Source organism: Meleagris gallopavo, unplaced genomic scaffold (assembly GCF_000146605.3).
Source record: "Meleagris gallopavo isolate NT-WF06-2002-E0010 breed Aviagen turkey brand Nicholas breeding stock unplaced genomic scaffold, Turkey_5.1 ChrUn_random_7180001873762, whole genome shotgun sequence".
Taxonomy (NCBI): Eukaryota; Metazoa; Chordata; class Aves; order Galliformes; family Phasianidae; genus Meleagris; species Meleagris gallopavo.
The window spans coordinates 3,297-19,599 of NW_011138463.1; the positions used below are offsets into that span (position 1 = coordinate 3,297).

General features: G+C 43.6%; 1 protein-coding gene and 1 long non-coding RNA gene across 4 annotated transcripts; one reads left to right on the forward strand and one right to left on the reverse strand.

The window, feature by feature from the left end:
• The first annotated feature begins 23 nt into the window (after positions 1 to 23).
• RAD52 (RAD52 homolog, DNA repair protein) lies at positions 24 to 13,942 on the forward strand. Of its 2 annotated transcripts, none has more exons than XM_019611204.2 (12): positions 24 to 57; positions 3,491 to 3,579; positions 5,835 to 5,936; positions 6,455 to 6,548; positions 7,756 to 7,823; positions 8,081 to 8,199; positions 8,286 to 8,361; positions 10,643 to 10,839; positions 11,019 to 11,155; positions 11,748 to 11,828; positions 12,358 to 12,603; positions 13,155 to 13,942. In XM_019611204.2, exons 2-12 carry the CDS (start codon positions 3,493 to 3,495, stop codon positions 13,214 to 13,216), a joined length of 1,269 nt encoding a protein of 422 aa, XP_019466749.1. In that variant the 5' UTR covers positions 24 to 57; positions 3,491 to 3,492; the 3' UTR covers positions 13,217 to 13,942. The 2 variants fall into 2 exon arrangements, with proteins under 2 accessions (XP_019466749.1, XP_010725423.1); XM_010727121.3 differs by having other exon boundaries at positions 13,158 to 13,942.
• On the reverse strand, positions 2,636 to 12,351 carry LOC109364587. 2 transcript variants are annotated; one of them, XR_002110494.1, is made up of 3 exons: positions 12,244 to 12,351; positions 5,820 to 5,919; positions 2,636 to 2,950 (listed from the first exon to the last, which is right to left on the reverse strand). It is a non-coding gene; the product is annotated as an uncharacterized LOC109364587 (long non-coding RNA). The 2 variants fall into 2 exon arrangements; XR_002110495.1 differs by having other exon boundaries at positions 12,239 to 12,351.
• Positions 13,943 to 16,303: the final 2,361 nt, after the last annotated feature.

Here is a 16,303-nt window from a genome sequence, read left to right on the forward strand (position 1 = left end):
CGGGGCGGCCGTTGGCGGGAGCGGGAAACGGGCTGTCCCCTCAGCGACCCCGGCCGGGTATTTGCACGAGTGGAAAACCCTGGGAATGACATTATCGCTTTTCACCATTGCAGACCATTAGGCTATCAGGGTGTTCGCTCCATCTCCGTGCCGGATAAAGCAACTTTGGCATAGCAAATTATTCGGCTTACTGAACAGTTTAACATCCCCAGACGAGAGAATGCTCCACAGAAGCATATATATGCATTTCGAGTTCACTCTTTTTTTTTTTTTTTTTTGGTGTTAGGCCGATACGAACCTTAAGTTTCCTAGGTAGCATCATTTGTTGTGCTTGGTCCATCAGCCGTGCTTGGCTGTTTGCTCTTGATGCACTTTGAGGAGCTGCATTTAGTGAAAGATTTGTGCTTAGCAGAACGTGGCTTCACTGGGACGGAAGCGTACTGTGTGGAGAAGCATGAAGTTGAATAGTGCAGTCCGAAAGTGCAACATGAGTGGGCAGTGCGGGCCTGGCACAGGCTGCCCAGAGAAACCTTCTGAGAACGCTACTGGTTACAGTGACAATAATTCCGTGTAAATGATAAATAATAAAGAATGATCACGGTCGCAAATGTAGTAAATGGTGATTCCTAGTTGTCCGATGGTAAACTGCTTTTACTATCCTCTATACAGAACTAAAATATTTTAACTTGAACTTTTAGCATTTGAAGATAGTTTGAGAGTAAGACATTTTTAGTGCTAATTTATGTGTCCAGTACTGTCCTAGCACTGTCCTTTGGCTCTTCTCTAGCCAGTAGCTGATGATTATTATCTATCCCAGGGTGATTGTTTGAGATGAGTTAAGAGAGTGAGTGAGGAACCAGCATTCTCCTGAGGAGAGGAAACCTTACCTTCCCAAGCTCCTGGTTCTGTGTTAAGGGAGATTTAGAATTCCATTTGCAGAATTAACTTCAGGATTCCTGCTCTACTGATCTTGAAATTGAAGTTCGTAGAATCATAGAATGGCCTGGGTTGAAAAGGACCACAATGATCATCTAGTTACAACCTCCTGCTGTGCGCAGAGTCACCAACCAGCAGACCAGGCTGCCCAGAGCCACATCCAGCCTGGCCTTGAATGCCTCCAAGGATGGAGCATCCACAACCTCCTTGGGCAACCTGTTCCAGTGTGTCACCACCCTCTGAGTGAAAAACTTCCTCCTAATATCTAACCTAAACCTTCCCTGTCTCAGTTTAAAACCATTCCCCCTTGTCCTATCACTATCCACCTTCATAAACAGACGTACCCCCTTCCTGTTTATATGCTCCCTTCAAGTACTGGAAGGCCACAATGAGATCTCCTCGGGGCCTTCTCTTCTCCAAGCCCAGTTCCCTCAACCTTTCTTCATAGGAGAGGTGCTCCAGCCCCATCACTTTGAAATGTTCTGAGAGCTGCTTGGAGACATAGAGCCTCACTATGCTGCATTTCAACGAACTGATGAAAGAAATCACATTGCTCTGTTAGAACGTTTGGTTTAAATAAGATCCATGGCTGAAGCAAACTGTTGGTGCGAGCAAGGCCTGGAACTAAGTTAGCATCATCCGTCTCATTCACACAAGCTGTAGAATAAATAATAACTTAAATACAGGCTATGGACATATTTTATCTGCCCCTTACTAGAATTTTCTAGTGAAGAGATTCTATTGAAATCTTTCCATTAGATTAAAACCATATGATGTGATGTGTGTTTTTAGCAGAATTCTGCACTGCTTCATTCTTGATCAGATCGACACCCATACTTTAGTCAGTTTCATTCAAGGTGTATCTCTATAGAATGTAGGCTGACAACGGTGCACACCTTGTAAAAACTTTAAAGACTTAATAGAGGTTTCAGTTAAAGCAGTTTTCCTTCAGAACGCCACCCACCTGCTGTGTGTGTAGATTCTTGGCCTACTGCTCGCAGGGCAAATGCACACATGTCTTGTATTGCCTTTTCCCTCCAAGGGCTTTATACTGATTAAGATCTGATTTAGTCTGCGTAGAATGAAAATATACATATAGTATTCTTCAAACTTTGTTTCCCTCCATCACTCACCACAGATACTATTTTTTTATTTCCCTCAGGAAACACTTTGCTCAAAAAGGGCAGTAACTTTCTTAAACTGTGTGCGCATCTCCTAGTAATATTAGCTTCTACGTGTTCTCTTCTGAAACCAAATGTATTTACCATAAATTGCAGTTAACTTTTGATTGAAACACTTTCAAATGTACAAGATCTCTGCAATTATACAGCTTCTGGACAGAAGGTAAATAATGATTGCCAACGAAAAGAGAATTGTAGCTATACCTGACATACTTATCAGTGTTTGTACTTGCCAAGGGTACAGCTGGTATCCCTTTTCTCAGATATGTTTAGCGAGTCTTTAGTAATACTTCCTTGTTTAGAGACTAGAAAAACAGCTTCTTTCAAAAAATCTGAACATGAAATACAGGAGCAAGAAGTAATACTAGCCAGGCTCCTGCTGACTATCACATATCACTGCCTGGAGGATTTTAAACCTTTTGTATCTGTTTTAATATCCCCAGCTGTCTCATTGACATACATTGCACGTTGACTTCCCTTGTGTTGCGTACAAAAGACTTACAGACTGATGGGCTAAATCCAGTTGCACTCAGTATTTGTGCAAATACAGTAAAAGATTGCCTCTGTGGACTTCTGTAGAAGTGTTGCTGAGTCTCCCTTGTGCTCCTGTCATATGGGCACTTAACAGGACAACCACTTCTTTAGCAGCACAGCATAGTGGTAGCACGGTTACCATCGGGTACTTGCTGGGTACTGGCTTGGAAAAGGGTGCCATCTACTGAATTATTGGCACAACTTCTTCACATTGTTGGAGGTTCTGTATGTTTTCCAGCTCTGCATGGTTTGTGTGATGCCATCATAACCCAGGGGAGTCGATGATTACAGTCAGTAATCTAAAATGAAGATGGACAAGCCAGGTTATAGACAAGTACAATTTTAGAAATTTCCTTCTGCTTTTTATCAAAGTATTAATGGGTTTGGAAAGTGATGTAGGAAGACAGTGCTGGGGAATCTGAAAAACCGAGGTGTTTTTTTTTTCTTACCTAAAACAGTACAATGCATTCATGTTCATCTAAAAGAAATAAAAATACATCGTTTTTACCCGCTTAATATTTAGAATAACGATTCACAACGCATTTGTGTTGTGCCTCTGCCTGTAGGATGAAGCTAGTCATTTCTGTCTATTTCTGTCTACTACACAGTAGGTTTTTAAGAAGAATTTTAACTGCTATGAAACAGCATCAGAAAACAAATTTCCAACTGGTCCTGCAGGAGTTTCACAGAAGTATGCACAAAAGTATGATTGGTATTACTGTATTGTCCAATATATTGCAGTGCATTGCTATACTTAGCGTGCAGTGGACTTTTTTGATGTGTTTTCTTATGGATAGTTGACTCTTATTTTCAATAATTGTATTTTCTTTTGTCTTTAGGGATGCCTGCGAGGCAAGGGAAGGACAGTGAAAGCCATGTCAGCAGCAGCAGCACCAGCACCAGCAGTTCAGTTGCTTGCTTCGGACAGGTCAGTTCCCTTTGCCTGAGAAATAGAAATTCCACTCTTGCACTACTGGAAATCTACTCTGCATATTTGCTCATTTTAAAGTTGGATACAGTTAGGCTACAGTCATTTCCACTACACTAATTATTCTGCACCTAAACTTACATTATGTTTTCCTCTATGATAGCCATGGCATGTGTATGCTCCCCTTTTCCTTACATCTTTTGTTACAGATTTGCACTGTACAGACTTGATTCTAGTATCAGAAAAAGAAAGCCATTCCTTTAAGCCTAAATACAACCAGAGGTAAACGTGAGAGATTTGGCAGTGCTGGAACATGATGATACAGTTGGTGAAATCCTATTCTGTCCACACATAACAGCATATAACAATACAAGCTTTTTAGTGCTTGAATCCTTTAACACGTAAATCCCTAAGAATGCTGTTAAGCCTTTCTAACCTTTGCAGATTGTAAATTGTATTTCTACTAAGTTATGCAGCATGAATTACAATGCTGGGCTTCCTAATGATACCAGTGATGCTGGAGTTATCCCAAGGACCTTTCCTACAGTAGGGGAATATTCTGAACACGTCTCAATAATTTTCTAATTTGATTGATCACCCACGCTGTTGTCCTGATGGGACGTGGTGATAGAACAACATTAATCTTTGGTTTTGTTTGAGTTTCTAAACACTTTTCTCGTGAAATATTATATTTTAGTTTTGAGAGATAAGATATAAATGTGTATGTGTATTCCTGGCAACTGTGACTAGGATTTACAATTGCATTAAGGTTTCGCTAGGATACTAAGAGACCTACTTCATTTAACTTCTTTTAATATAAGTGATGGTTATGAGAAATGGAAAACATCTGCTAGAGTTTAGTGATTAGTAGAATCATGATGGTTGGAAAAGACCTCTATGATCATCTAGACCAACCGTTGACCAATCACCACGGACTCCCACTAAACCATGTCCCGAGGTACTACATCTACCCTTTCCTTAAACACCTCCAGGGATGGTTACTCTGCCACTTCCCTGGGCAGCTATTGCCAATGCATCACCACTTTTCTGAGAAGAAATTCTTTTCTTCCTAATACCCAGTCTGAACCTCTCCTGTTCCCTCTCATCCTATCGCTCGTTACCTGGGAGAAGAGGCTGATGCTCACCTTGCCATGACCTCCCCTGAGCCTCCTTTTCTTGAGACTGAACAATCCCAGTTTCTTCAGCCTCTCCCCATAAGACTTGTGCTCCAGACCCTTCACCAGCTTTTCATCCTTGTCTGGACACACTCCAGGGCCTCAATGTTCCCGTAGGAAGGGGCCCAAACTCAACACAGCACTCGAGGTGCGGCCTCACCAGTGCTAAGTACAGAAGGGTGATCACTTACTTTCCTGCACCTGCTGGCTGCACTATTTCTGATGTAAGCCAGGGTGCTCCTGACCTTTTTGGCCACCTAAGCACACTGCTGGCTCACGTTCAGCTGAGAATCAACCAACACCCCCAGATCCTTTTCCTCCATGCAGCTTTCCAGCCATTCTGCCCCAAGCCTGTAGCACTGCATGGGGTTGTTGTGACCAAAGTGCATACTGTTGGCCTCAGCCCACTGATCCAACCTGCCCAGATCCCTCTGCAGGGCTTTCCTACCCTCAGACACTTCTCCCTAACTTGGTGTTATCTGCATACTTACTGAGGATACACTCTGTTCTCTCATCCAAATCATCAATAAAGATATTAAACAGGATGAACCAGTCATCAGCTGGATTTAACTCCATTCACCACCACTCTCTGACCCTGACCATTCAGTCAGTTTTTTACCCAGCAAAATTGTACCTGTCCAAGGCATGGACTGCCACCTTCTCCAGGAGAAATGCAATGGGAGACCTTGTTCAAGGCTTTGCTGAAGTCTAGCTTGACTGTGTCAGCAGCCTTTCTCTCATCCACCAAGTGGGTCACTCGTTCATAGAAGGAGATGAGGTTGGTCAGACAGGACCTGCCTCTCACAAACTCATGCTGGCAGGGCCTGATAGCCTGGTTGTCCTGCACATGCCATGTTATTGCACTCAAGATGATCTCAAGAGTATGGAAAAAAACAATATAGTGCACAAATTTGTACACGTGCCCAAGGTCTCTCTTTGTTACTTACATCCTGATTCTAAAAATGGACCATGTATCCCTTGAAAGGACATGGAAAATGGGGTTATGAAGTAGTATTAGGAGAAGAGGGATAGCTAATATGGAGAGAATGAGAACCTTTGTCTTACTTTGTTTCCATCAAGTATCAATTTACAGCAAATGAATATCAAGCCATCCAGCATGCTCTTCGTCAGAAACTGGGTCCAGAATATATCAGCAGTCGGCAAGCTGGAGGAGGACAAAAGGTATGAATAAACATGCATAGATGTTCAACTTGCATTTTTTTTCCAGGAGAATTATTATTAAAATAATTGTAATAATAATCCTTAGTTTTGAAAATTTCCCACTGAAGAGTAATCAGCAAATGTGAAAGGAAAATTAGCCTAGCATGTATTCTGGCTTTATCTTACCCACAGAATCCTTACATTTTTATGGAAAAGCCACTTAACTTTTCAGTGCTTCATCCTCCTTGTGGAATATTGAGATGTTTTTCTTTTTTTCTAGAACTGAAGTATGTGAATCATTATGTGACACTAGCTGCAATTTTACTTCTTTAGTGCCTGCTAGCTCTGCTCCCCTTAATTCTGGCATTGTTCAGTTCTCTCCATCACAGTTGCCAGAAGATGGTGAACCTAAATCTGCATCATCATTCAATTATCTTGAATTTAGGCAGGTTTCCTCAGAGTAAGATGATCTACGTAATCTTTCCTTAAAATAAAGAGTGTATGCGTGTATATACGTACACATATGTTTCTGTTTTCAGGTCTGTTACATTGAGGGTCACAAGGTAATCAGCCTGGCCAATGAGATGTTTGGCTTCAATGGCTGGGCTCATTCAGTCACTCAGCAGAATGTTGGTAAGTATCAGATTGGCATAAAAAAGCCTGTCCGCATTTTTCTCTACAATGACTTGAAGGAAAAAACTCTCAAATAACCCTGTAAAAAGTCCTGCTTTAGCAGTTCAGAGACAGAGGATTATTATACTGCTTTTTTTTAAATCCTGGGTTGAAAAAGGATTACAAAACTATTGAACAAGTGGACCAGATGAGGATGGAACTTTTGGACACCATTGTACAGTTTCTTGAACTACAAAGCATTTCGTGTCAGCTATGTGTCAGACTGAGGGAGCTGGGCTTGTTCAGCCTGGAGAAAAGAAGGCTGTGGGGTGACCTCATGGCAGCCTTTCAGTACCTGAAGGGAGCCTACAAACAGGAGGGGAATCAACTCTTTGAAAGGGTAGATAACAGCAGGACAAGGGGAAATGGTTTGAAGTTGAAAGAGAGTGGTGAGGTGCTGGAACAGGCTGCCCAGAGAGGTTGTGGATGCCCCATCCCTGGAAGTGTTCAAGGCCAGACTGGATGGGGCCCTGGGCAGCCTGGTCTAATATTAAATGGGGAGGTTGGTGGCCCTGCATGTGGCAGGGGGGTTGGAGATTCACGATCCTTGAGGTCCTTTCCAACCCTGGCCATTCTGTGATTCTGTCAGACTTGTAAGACTGCCAATGGTTGTTTAGAGGTTCTGAACTGAGAGTCATGGATAAAGCCTTGTGCAACATTTCCCAGATGAGAAGCTTCTAATAGATAACAGGAAATAAATTGCTTTTATAGACAGTTAAGTTTCTTTTCCATTGTTGTTTCTATAAACGGATACTTTAAATCTTTACTTCCAGCTGAAAAAGAACTCTTACTCTTTGAACATCTAAGATATGTATTTGAATGAGGAGTGATGCTTGCAACTCTAGTTTCTTTCATATAAGAAAAAAACAGATGTAAACATATACTTAATATGTCTTTATACACATGATACCAGAGCACAAGTGTTTGGCAGACCTACACACTGATAACCAGAAAATGTAGCCAGAGCATATGTACAAGTTATCATTCTTGGATGGCAGGTAATACTTTATAAGTCATGCTCCATGTTGTAGAAAATACAGTGACAGTGTCTTGGGCCCATTCAGCAACTACACTACATGTTTATGAATATCCAAAGGAAGCGAATTGAGATCGACATGTGGATCAGAAGTCTTTTGTCTTATTTAGGATGCTACTTTTTTTCCCTCAGACTTTGTTGATCTCAACAACGGCAGGTTCTATGTGGGGGTCTGTGCATTCGTGAGAGTCCAGCTTAAGGTAAGTGGGTTTTTTGTTTGCTCTGTCTGTAGTTGAGCCATTACTTAAAGCTGGGAATGAAAGTACATAGGTCAGGTTGTAGTTTTCAGGAGTACTGGATTACACCAGAGAACATAGTGGAGTCCAAAACATTGACCTTGCTACAAAACATCCAGCTAAGGGTGAGTAAGCAGGTTTAGGAAAGCGCAGAGTCTACCAATGGATGCTTTGTGTGCAGAATTTCTCTTATACTTAATGCTTTTAAAATCTTACTGCAGGATGGCTCATACCATGAAGATGTGGGCTATGGAGTCAGTGAAGGCTTGAAGTCCAAGGCCTTGTCCTTAGAAAAGGCAAGAAAGGAGGCAGTAACAGATGGACTGAAGAGGGCACTCAAGTAAGTGAAGATCAGTACTTGCACATTCTCAGAAGTGAACTGGGAGCTGTTATTTTCAGTCACAATGAGCTCTCCTTGTTTCTCAGGTGCTTTGGGAATGCTCTTGGGAACTGCATCCTAGACAAAGACTACCTACAAGCAGTTAATAAGCTTCCACGTCAGGTACAGTATGTGGTGTTTCAGAGCAGGGACTGCTAGATGTTGATTGTTCCTGATCCTTCATGTTAAAAGGAATGTAAATAATGATACAAATACATCTCAGCCCAGAATATTTCCTGCTGTCAGACCTGTAGCATTTGCTTGCTAGTTTGATTGCACGAGCTGCCCATTACTGAGTTCTTCCCCAGCACTTTACTACAACTATTCTAAAATTAACTATTTTCAGTAGGCAAGCTTACTGTGGTGGGAAAGCTGAAGAAACAGTACTCTACTCAAGAGGCCGTGTGACATTTAGTGTCTTCACAGAATCACAGAATGGCCAGGGTTGGAAGGGACCTCAAGGATGATGAATCTCCAACCCCCCTGCCACAGGCAGGGCCACCAACCTCCCTATTTAATACTAGACCAGGCTGCCCAGGGCCCCATCCAACCTGGCTTTGAGCACCTCCAGGGACGGGGCATCCACAACTCAAAGCCAAGTCTTTTTATCCAGTGCCAGCAATGTGTGCAGTTACACCTGTGCTCTTAAGAGGTTAAATGCTACACCAGGAAGATTAACTGTTTAAACTAGCTTTTTCTAAGTGCTATTTTCTATACGTTCTGTGAAATCGGGACCAGTTCTTTTAGTCCTGAAGGCTCCCAGGCTGGAAGCCAAAGCTGGATATACTGGGCAGCAGGAGGAAGATTCTCTACATTTTAGAAGCTCTGGCAGAAAACAAGGTGCTTTTTTGTGAGAAAGACTTCTTCCAATAAAGCTTAATATGCATAGCCCAGCATGTCCTGGAAACAATACTAGATGGATCACATCCCAAAGCTGTCTGCTGTAGTTAGAACTTAAGAACAAGCAAAATCCATACAGTAACAATATCAGTGTGTGCATTGATAGATGCTTTGTCCTTTTACTATCAGCATTCAAACTTTACAAAGCCCCAGTCGCATCACCAGCTATCCTATTCTCAGCCTGGTCTTCCTAACAAGGTTTACATTGTGCCTCTATTTCAGCCCTCAGAGGTCTGTCCATTGTTCTATTTATAATAGATAGTAAGTAGGTATTTTATAACAATGTTTTTTGTACTGAGATCTAAAGAAAAGTTCAAAAGGTGATACCAGCTTTCAGTTAAGCCACTTGGATCCTTCCCAAAAGAGCACTCCAATATGCTAGATGCATCTGTATTACAAAGGAGGAATCTAAGATTTTAGATTGAACCCAAAAAAGTTATGGCTGTTGCCAGCACTCCCAGAAAAGCAAGAGAGGTGATGGTATTTTGTTCTTTTGCTACACGAGGAGCAACCAAGAGGACCTGGAAACATCCTCTGCTTGGCTTCCAAACGTGTTGGTACCTGAAATTTGCAACTGTATAATGAGAGCAGGTTCTTGAATACATGAAGAGTTAGTTTGTACAGCTGATGTGTACTTGAACACTTCCCCTGTCATCACTATGGTTCTTTCCATTACTGAACAGAAATAGGGAATGTTACTCCTTGCCTTGCTTCTCAGGCTCCTTTAGGCTTAGCCTTAGGTTCCACCATGCAAGGGAGAGCTGCAGTTACTTTTCCCTCTGAAGTCCTACGTTCTAACAGTAAACCTGCAGAGTTAATGAGCACTGTGAAGAAATGTCTCTTTCGGAGGTCTCTGGTCCAGAAAGAAACGAGAAATTGTGCTGCACATCCCACCGGTAACAAGAGTGCTGTAAGCTGTTCTTTCAGAGCTATCACAAAGTACTTTGATGTAACACAGCAGTCTTCGTAGCACTAAAGGTGCCCCGGCTGTTGGTCGGCATTAATCTTCTTAGCTCCTGATGTGTGCCAGCTGGGGGCAGTAGGCTGCTAGGCAGTAACCTACCTTGCACACTGAGGAAAGAAAAAGCCTGTTACATCTGCTGATCCATGTTGTTCCACAGGAACGTTGCCTTTGTCATACCAGGATTTACTCAGCTCTGCTAGTCAGCTAACGAGGTTGGAGGAACTGTTCCAAAGGGACACCTCACCAAGTGAAGATGACAGAGATCTCTGCTTTACCAAGGTCATCTACTGCCTCACAGCCAGAGATTTGTAAAATCACAGAGCACAGTATGGGGAGACACAGGATATCTTCCCTAAAGGACTCAGCTACTGAACTGGCACAAAGCAATGAACTAGATAAACTAAAATGCACTTTAGTTTCTAAACTTACTTCTCTACCTAGAGCAGACAAACGAGATTTTCTAACAGTACCACATAGAAAAGACCTGTGCATATTTTGTGAAGGAAATTTCTGAAGGTGTTTTCTTTTTTCCTTTACTAGATGCCCCCCGAGTTAGATCTGGTGAAAACTAAAAGACAGGACTATGAGCCCGAAATAGAAAAAGCAAGGTATGATGGCTGCTTGGAAAGGCAGAACCCAGGATGGAGACAACAGTATGAAATGGCACCAACTTGTAAGCCCAGTCACACAGAGGCTTCTGGAGTGGCAGAAGATCAGAAGCAGCCAAGCGGTTCTGGGTATGTTAGAAGTTGCTGTCCTCTTTGAAGCACGTGGACAGTCCAAATTGGAAGATGCCACACAATACTAATTTAGAGGATATTTCTTGCAGTTATTATATTATAGTATGAGTGTTTCTTCATAAAATATAGTTGCTGAACTCCTGTTTTAACTTTGTCTTTACCCGGGGGTGGGGCAGAAATACAGATTCCCCAGCTGCTGAGTGTGATGCCACGTACCAGCGGAAACTGCGACAAAAGCAGCTACAGCAACAGTTCTGGAAACAGATGGAGAAGAGACATCAAGTCACAGAAGTTACTCCCAGCAGCAAACAGGGTAAGATGGGGCATTAGAAGCTGACAGTGTGAATGATAGCCGCTGGCAGGCAAGTGTTACTCTCAGTACGGGAGCCTGATCTTTTGTTTTATACTGTGCTATCGCACTCCTTTGAGATCAAAGAAAGGAACTTCCTACTTCTGTCCCTACGTTCTTAAAGCGGCTCTAAAACCACATCATGAAATCTGCAACTTTCCAGCCACACTAAAGCTTCGTACAGCACAGCCACTGCCGTCTGTATCATTACCTTTCTGCGTCAGAGCTGAGGCTGCAGCGCTTCACTGAGGTGGCTGCAGGCAAGCAGACGTTGCATTAGCTGCTGGTAGGTTACTTGTCACTCATGGGGAAGTCTGGACAGATGTGTGGTAAGCAGGAACTTAGGGGTGGGGTGAAAGAGTTTATAGTATTGCAATTGCTGGTCATCAGCAGCATCCATACTATTCTATATACCGCTTCCAAAATCCAAGCAGCTGTGGGAAAAGAGGGTACCTGGGTGCAATCACTTCAGACTCATAGTCTGTCTGTTAAAGAGAAACGGAAGAGTTCTTCTGTATTTCAGACTTTAATCTCTTCTTGTGTTACCTCTGTCCAGCAACAGCCAATCCTCCCGTAAAACACAGCAGTCCAGCAGCAGTACAACAGGAACTGGCAATCGAAGAAGAGTTCTTTGCAGGTCAGCCAAGAATAATGAACAGCAGCATGTTAAATTATTGGTATTTAGATTAGTTCTTCAACGTGTAAGAGTAAAAGATGCGAAGAGGTTGGAGCAAAAGAAGAGGAATCTGACCTTAGCTGTACTAACCTTGCTTGAATGGCAGGAAAACAATGTTAAAATGTGCAAGAGATCAGATGTCCATCAGTATGAGACGTTTTACATCATACCTTACAGTAGAGCACTGTTAGACATATTTGGCAATCTCTTCTGGTGACATTTCACAAAAATAGAAAATGGAAGGGGGGGAAGTGCCTTTTCTTAACACAGCTACAGCTGTTTGGGTCACACAGCACAGCCATGGACCTTGCTGAAGTTCAGAGCACAGGGCATAGTGCTGTTTTCTGCTTGTGCACTGACATAAAAGATACCTTACAGTTTAACTTCTGTAGTGGCCACCGCTATAGGAAAACAGCGGGCTGGTCCTGGAGTTACTCTTGTTCCTGTAGCACCATTGTCTTTGGTTCCATCATCTTTTCATCCATTCTAGATGATCTTGAACTCTGGGACATTTCCTTGGAGACCACTGACCTTAACAAGTTGATGTGTCACAAAGCAGCAGGCCCACCGGCAGCACACCAGCCCCCCGAGACGCCCCGCGGATGTCACCAGATGACAACTCGTAACAGGACGCCTCAGAGAATGCATTCTTACAAACCTTCTGTGAGGTTTGCACAATTGCAGCCATCTGCTGCTCTCACGGGCAACAGCCACGGTGCCAACCAACACACACCAGGTATGTGCTGTGATAAATGACTGAGTTCTTTCTGTCTCAACAACGGCTCTTAGCTTTGAAGGCTTTGCTGTCATTACTAATCTGGAATGGGAGAAACATCCCTCTTTTGGTGGAGCGCTGTGATAGCAGGCTAGGACTACTCTTTTCATCCAGCTGTCATCTCAGGGAAGAGCTAAAGAATAAATCAACGAGTACTGTTAGGAGCAAATCACAAAATGGCCCAGGTTGGAAGGGACCTCAAGGATCATGAAGCTCCAACCCCCTGCCACAGGCAGGGCCACCAACCTCCCTATTTAATACTAGACCAGGCTGCCCAGGGCCCCATCCAACCTGGCCTCGAACACCTCCAGGGATGGACGGGGCATCCACAACCTCTCTGGGCAGCCTGTTCCAGCACCTCACCACTCTCTCATAGTAAAGCACTTCCCCCTGACATCCAACCTCAATCTTCCCTCCTTCAACTTAAAACCATTTCCCCTTGTCCTGCTCTTATCTACCCTTTCAAAGAAAAGCTTTAAGAAACTTCCCTTTCTCACTCTCTCCCTGTTCAGCAGAGCACAGCCCTCACAGGAGAAGCCAAAGCTGGAAGAAGCGGAGGCTAGAACCTACGTAGGACACCTGGTGGCATCATTACCTACATGCTGGATTACATCATAAGACTGCAGTTGGCTGCTCAAAGTATGTGAGGAAGCTTCATCTATTAATAGATTGTCCTGAAGCAACACAGAATAGCCAGAGAGACACAGCCAGCAAGAACTTCATGTGCTTTGGGTTTATTGCATAGCCCAGATTTTTTTTTCTATAAACACATAATCATTTGTGCTCCTGCGCAACTCGTGGCTGTTTTACAAATAATTTGCCTGAAAATTGTAGCATAAGTAAACCTTCAAATGAGATGCCATAGCTTCTTTCCTGCTCAGCATTGCATTTTGGCATACAGAAAAGTTTTTTCCAATAAAATGAGGACAGGGTGGGCTATGGTCCCAGGAAACCACACGGACTGCTTCCCATTCCCTCGGGCCGTTTGCAGATGTGGCAGCCTCTGCATTTCACATGCAGCCCAGCTGCCTGCCCAGAGGCTGCACAAGCAGGGTCAGAGCATTGCCCTGACAACTCTGCCTCAGCTCACCCCTCAAGCACACAGCATTCCCAGGACGTGCCCTGTGCCCATGCAACACAGGAGCAGGAACACGTGGGGGCTGCTGCTCAGGAGTACATACAGCATCTAAGTGCTTGTTTGGACCTTTTGTGAAATGAATGAGAGCTGCAATTTTATACTTTTAAATAAGCTTTTACTCCTTTTTAACACAAGAATAAACACTAAATTTGGACAGACAAACCATGCTTGTTATTTGTGCCTTCTTCCTATTCAGATACAGCTGTTTGACGAGCTCAGAGAAGTTTGTGAGCAGGTACAAGCAGAAAGCCAGAGACTACCACTGCATGCACAGGTTTGCATTTGCTTTAGTATGGACAAAGAGAAAGATTCAAGTGGATTTTAAACATGAGAGCAAAGCAACAGCTGTTCCTCTTAGTAATAAGGTCAAAGCAAGACCTTTCAAGTAGCATTTAGGAAGTCCTCTGTGCCAGCTTGAAAGGCCCCGCTCTAGTGAGAGAATGGTTTTGTTGGGCAGCTGCTGGGTCTCTTCCTCTTCTGGTGAAGGGGCTCAGCTGCAGCCCCTGCTGCCTCAGGCAGGAACTGGGCACCACCAGCCGAGCAGTGGCAGTGTCCTCCATGCCCAAAGCAGCCTGAGCTGCCAAAGACTAGAGGAGGAAGCTGGTTCTGTGTTACCTAGTGACAGCACTGGAAGGATGGTGCAGCATGGCTGGGGCTGGAACCAGGAAAATTGACACCAATTTTGACTAATCCAACCCTGAAACTGATGTCAGACTTGAAACAGGACCTTATTTCTGTGCTCTGCCATTACCGGTCTATCCAGATGTTTTGTAAAGCAATCTAAATGTTACACAGGAGGTATGAAGCATTTATTCCTGTCCCTCCGGCTTCACCTTCGCCACTTAACAGTCCTTTTTTCTTAAGCAGCCTCTATTACCCACTCACTTCTTGAACAGGACAAACAAGGATCAGTGTCGGTACCAAAAGACAGGACAAATGAAATTAACTGTCACAGATCATACCTAGAAAACAGTTTCAGATTTCAGCAATATTGGTTTCTCTCCAACTCAGTGCTGGGTGAGCTCAGAGCAGCTCAGGAAAGAAATACATACCACACATCTGAGTCATGCGCCCAGTGCTGAAATAAGATACCTGAAAAGAAGGGAATGTGCAGACACACCATTGCTGTGTTCAGCAAAGCCTCTCCCAGCTCTTACAACAGAAAACCTGAAAGTCTCCAACAATTCCATCAGCTTTCTTGACAGCAGAACAGTGCAAAGAAAGAGATGCCTCCTCCAGAGGGGGTCAGTATCTCAGATTGGTCCTTTTAAAAAAAGAAAAAAAGCAGTAGCATTCATACATGGAGCTTTTCCTTTAAGGACTTGAACAGCATGACTCATAACAGAAGCTGTTCTTAAAATGGAAAGAAATGCAGCAGTAATTAGTGTTTAGAAATACCAGATAATTCCTGTGAGCCTACAGCTGCTTGAGAACAAGTCTGTATAGTTCCACTCTTACACTGTATTGGTAGAGTTGCAAGTTTGGGGATGGAATTCAGACCGAATCAAGACTAATGGCAGCACCCAGCATCACAGCTCAGCCCCACTCCCTTCTGACCCAGAGAGGCGAAGTGACCCAGCAGGAGAGGGGGAGCAGCCCCCCTCCAGCTTTTCTACCCGTAACTGTTATCAATTGCATAGCAGTTAAATCACTGCAGGAGCAGGGAGGAGAGGCCAACGAGAAAACCCAGCCCTCGGCAAGGCACGTTTGGTTTCTTTCAGTGACTTCATGCAATATTCTGCAGAGGTGACAAATTGCAGCACAAAGCACAACCATAGAAGGAGAGCAGCTGGAGTAACGCTGCCAAATACACAACTAACTGTGGCCAGGGAAACCCAAAGTTTCTAACTTTTTTATTTTTTTTATTTTATTTTTTTTTTTACAGTGTACATTGTTAAATAATGTAAAGAAAACGCTTGTAATTCAGAAACAGATTTTATGTGGAAAAAGATACTCAAAGTGTAATATTAAACAAAATAATTTAACAGTTCAGTAGCATTAGTTTATTCCTCTAGACTTCAGTTATTCATCCACAGGAAGGGGGGAGGGGGGAATCAATGGTAAATAAAACCAGTTCTTGCATAACATTAAGTGAAAACAACCTCAAACTTATTAGATCAAAATTAAATAACCACGTGCTGCGTTCAGCTTCATCAGTTCCCCTGTCGTGAGTATTCCCCTCGTGCGTCATCACTGCCTCGGGCCGACAACCGCTCCTTTTCCTCGGGCACACCTCTCCCCTCCCACCGGGTGTATTTGGGAAACCAATGCACCATTCAGGGCAAAGAGCAGAGCTTTCCTGTCCAACCTCAGCAGCAGGGCCCCCCGCTTCTGCCCCTTCCCACCACTCTCACGCCATGAGCCTCTCTCCTCTCCCCTTCAGCAGCTCCACTCTGCACTGAGGTCACAAAGAACGAGCCTCCAAACCTAAGGATCTCAGAGCCCAGGCTCTTTGCTGCTGGCTTTTGCCCTCCGGCATCTCTCTCCACCCGCTATGTGCCCTTGCTGCCAAAACTGCTGGAA